The 3,427-nt window shown below is 48.5% G+C and overlaps 2 protein-coding genes across 2 annotated transcripts; both read right to left on the reverse strand.

Annotated features, from left to right (window-relative positions):
• Positions 1-496: 496 nt before the first annotated feature.
• On the reverse strand, positions 497-1,048 carry LOC145942987 (uncharacterized). Its single transcript, XM_083050166.1, has one exon. It carries the CDS (start codon positions 1,046-1,048, stop codon positions 497-499), a length of 552 nt encoding a protein of 183 aa, XP_082906292.1.
• A 165-nt stretch (positions 1,049-1,213) lies between these two features.
• Positions 1,214-3,196, reverse strand: LOC145942988 (uncharacterized). Its single transcript, XM_083050167.1, has one exon. The coding sequence runs from the start codon at positions 3,194-3,196 to the stop codon at positions 1,214-1,216; it is 1,983 nt and encodes a 660-aa protein (XP_082906293.1).
• Between the last annotated feature and the right edge of the window lie 231 nt (positions 3,197-3,427).

Genomic DNA, 3,427 nt, shown 5'->3' on the forward strand with positions numbered 1-3,427 from the left:
TTGGCGAATTCCGCAGGCCCCCCTCTCGCCCCTGGGTAATCGAAAGCTTAGGGCGAGAGGCGGGACCTGCCGAAATTTCGCGTGCGGCTCTCCCCAGTCTCTTAGGAGAATCAAACCGCTACGGAGCATTTTGAAGCCGCGATCGAGATAATCGAAGTTACGAGAAAGAGAGAGAGAGAGAGAGAGAGAGAGAGAAAGCTGCATTTATTGAGCGCTCTGGGACATGTCCCCTCAAGCGCATTAAGTATATACGTACATAGTTAGTGGATAGTTATTACATTTTGTGTATATATTGTATTTAAAATAAAAGGAAGTATGCATAGTTTTAATTTGTATGCCTGTTCAATCTAAACAAAGTATCTAGATATAGATCTTAGTAATCTTCGCAAAGTAGAATTCTCTATGAGGTCAATACGAAGTCAATAAGTAGTCAGGGCATGCTGGAGAAAGAGGCATGGGATTAAGGCTAAGATAGAGATAAAGTCGAAGACAAAGGTCAGCCCTGAAGGCTTAGCAGATGCGCATAGAGCTCCTGTTTGAAGGCTGTCAGCGATCCCGCCTCACGAATAGAGAGAGGCAGGTCGTTCCACAACCTTGAAGACGTGACTCTGAAGGAGCGCTTGAACAGCTCCGTCCTACATTGCGGCTGAAGCAGAGTTCCCGGGGAAGTCCTAGTCGATCTTCCCGAGACCGGGATTCTGAAGGAGAAGTTGGTAAAGAGTGAGCTCGGTTGCCCAGTACGTAGAATATTGTATAGCAGGCATCCCACGAAGTAGGTCCTGCGTGAGCATATCTTGAGCCAGTGAAGCCTGTCATAGTATGGCGTTATGTGGATATCAGTCCTTACATCAAAGATAAATCTTATGCAAGAGTTAAAAGTTCTGTAGAGCCTCCGATCTTGTTCCGCCGTCATGTCTGTGAAGGCTACACAGCTATAGTCTAGATGAGGCAGAATCAACGAGGTAACTAGCCTGGATCGTAATGCCTCTGGAAATAGATGCTTGTTTAGCTTTAGTTGATAGAGGATGGTGTGTGCCTTATTCGTCATCTTTGAAATTTGGTTCTCCCACGAAAGAGTGCTGGTAATCGTCACTCCGAGGTACTTTACCGAGGTAGAGAGTCTGATTATAGAACTGTCAACCGTTATCGCCGGGTGTGCACCAAGGTCAATGGCGTTGATGTACCTTGCTGTTCTAAGTATGATTGCTTGTGTCTAGTTGGTATTAAGGAGGAGTCCGTTTTCCGTAGTCCAATCAACAATAGATTTGATATCCTCGTTCACACGGCTGATAGCCTCCGTGAGTTTCCCCGGTTCGCAATGCAGATAGATTTGAAGGTCATCCGCGTAGAAGTTGTACCTGCAGTGGTTGATCGCATGACCAAAATCTGATATATAGAGCGTGAACAGCAGAGGGCCCAAGACCGACCCCTGCGGCACGCCGGCCCCAACCAGAGTTGCAGCCGAACGAGTGTCGGCCACCTTGTCCACAACCACCCTCGTCCTACCCGTGAAATAGGAATGAACCCATCGCGAAGCCCCGTCCGAGAAACCAAGACCCCTCAGCCTCCTTATCAGCCCCAGATAATCGACTCTGTCGAAGGCTTTTGAAAAGTCGAAGAATACCGACACCGTAATCATTCTTTTATCCGCTGCCTGCCTGACCTCATCGAGCATCCTGACCAGACAAGTTTGAACCGAGTGGTTGTTGCGATAGGCTGACTGATACGAATCGAAGAGGTTGGAAGCCTCTAGAAACCCACGAATTTGCTCGCTAGCCACACTCTCCAAGGTTTTTGCAAGGACAGGAAGAATCGAGATGGGCCTGTAGTCCTGGAGTTTAGCAGGGCTCTTGGTTTTGGGGATTGGACAGATGATCGCTGTCTTCCACTGGGAGGGAAAGACTCCGCGCGAGAGAGAAAAGTTGAATAGGTGCTCCAGGATTGGCATCAAGTAACTTTGAGAGTGCTTCAATAAGGCCAAGGTGATTCCGTCCTCTCCCACAGCGTTCGACCTAGCCCTAAAGATCGCTCTAGCTATCGATAACGGCATTACATATCCCCAATGGAAGTCATCCTCGTTAAAGATTCCCGATAACTCCCTCTCGAGCATAAGCCCATCTCCAGACACAGAAGATGCAGAGCCTTGTGCAAAGAATTGCCCTAACTCCTCGACCGAGTGGGGGAGGGCCCCTCCTCCTCTGTATTTTATGAGTCCCAGGTGTTTGAGCCCATTCCAGACCTCATCTGCTCGTCCTGCCCGATTGAATGTGTCCATGAAGTAGCTTCTCTTCGCAGAGCGCACTAAGGTCTGTGCTTTGTTTCGCAAGGTCTTAAATTCATCATACAGACGACTGCATTTGTTCCTACGCCACTTTCTTCTAGCCAAGTCTCTACACCGCATGACCGAACGAATGTCCTCAGATAGCCATGGTGCAGGCAGGTTCCTGAATAGGCGGGTCCTGAGAGGCACATGGGTGTTGAAGATATCCATGACCTTAGTGTTGAATTCCTCGACTTTTTCGTCCATGTCATTGGATAATAGAAGAGTTGACCAGTTTATTCCCTCGATGGCATCCTGGAACAAAACAGCATCAAAACTACGCCAGTCCCTGTATGTGACACTCCTGCTACTCCTACGTTGTACCCTGATTTTGTACTTGATGTGTATCAGGTCATGCGCCGATAAGAACGCTACGTCTCGCTGTCCATGTTCCGTTATCTTGTCAAGGTCGTCTGCTTTGTACAGATCCAGTAAGGTGCTTGAGCACCTGAGGTGGTGTGTGGGCTCGTAAGGGACCAGATGCATGCCCAAGGCAGAAACAAAAGTCAGCAACTGTCGGCTGTCGAAGGAGACCTGATTGATGTCGGCGTTGAAATCACCTAGTATCACCGAATGCCTGTACCCTGTTTGGAGCTCGGCATAAGTCTGGAAGAATTCCCACAGATGTCCAGTGTTCGGAGGGCGGTAAACCACTGCCAGTAGTAATTTAGAAGAGCCCGGGGATGATATTTCAGCTATTAAAAATTCTGGCTTCCAATTCGCAGATCCCGCAGAGCTCCTCAGAACCGAAGCCCGAAGGTTGTTGGCAAGATAGAACGCAACGCCACCTCCCTGTCTTCCTTCCCTGTCACATCTATGCAGCGAGTAATCCGGAAGACTCACCATAGCATCCGCAATCCTCGGACGAAGCCACATCTCAGACATACATATAATGTGGAATTTTAAGTTGCTGATGAAGAGCCGAAATTCGTCCAAGTGGGCCTAGAGCGACTGACAATTCACGTGACATATCTTGATGTACTCGAAGTCCTTATCAGCCATACTTGATGAATGCAGTTCTGTCTTTGATCTTCTTGAGCAGTATGGGACACTTGGCCGCATCCGTTGCTGAATGGGCAAGGTCACCTTGATGTCCAAACTGGCGCT

Source organism: Prenolepis imparis, unplaced genomic scaffold (genome assembly GCF_030444845.1).
Source record: "Prenolepis imparis isolate NDT839.2.m4 unplaced genomic scaffold, iyPreImpa1.0 SCAF_11, whole genome shotgun sequence".
Classification (NCBI taxonomy): Eukaryota; Metazoa; Arthropoda; class Insecta; order Hymenoptera; family Formicidae; genus Prenolepis; species Prenolepis imparis.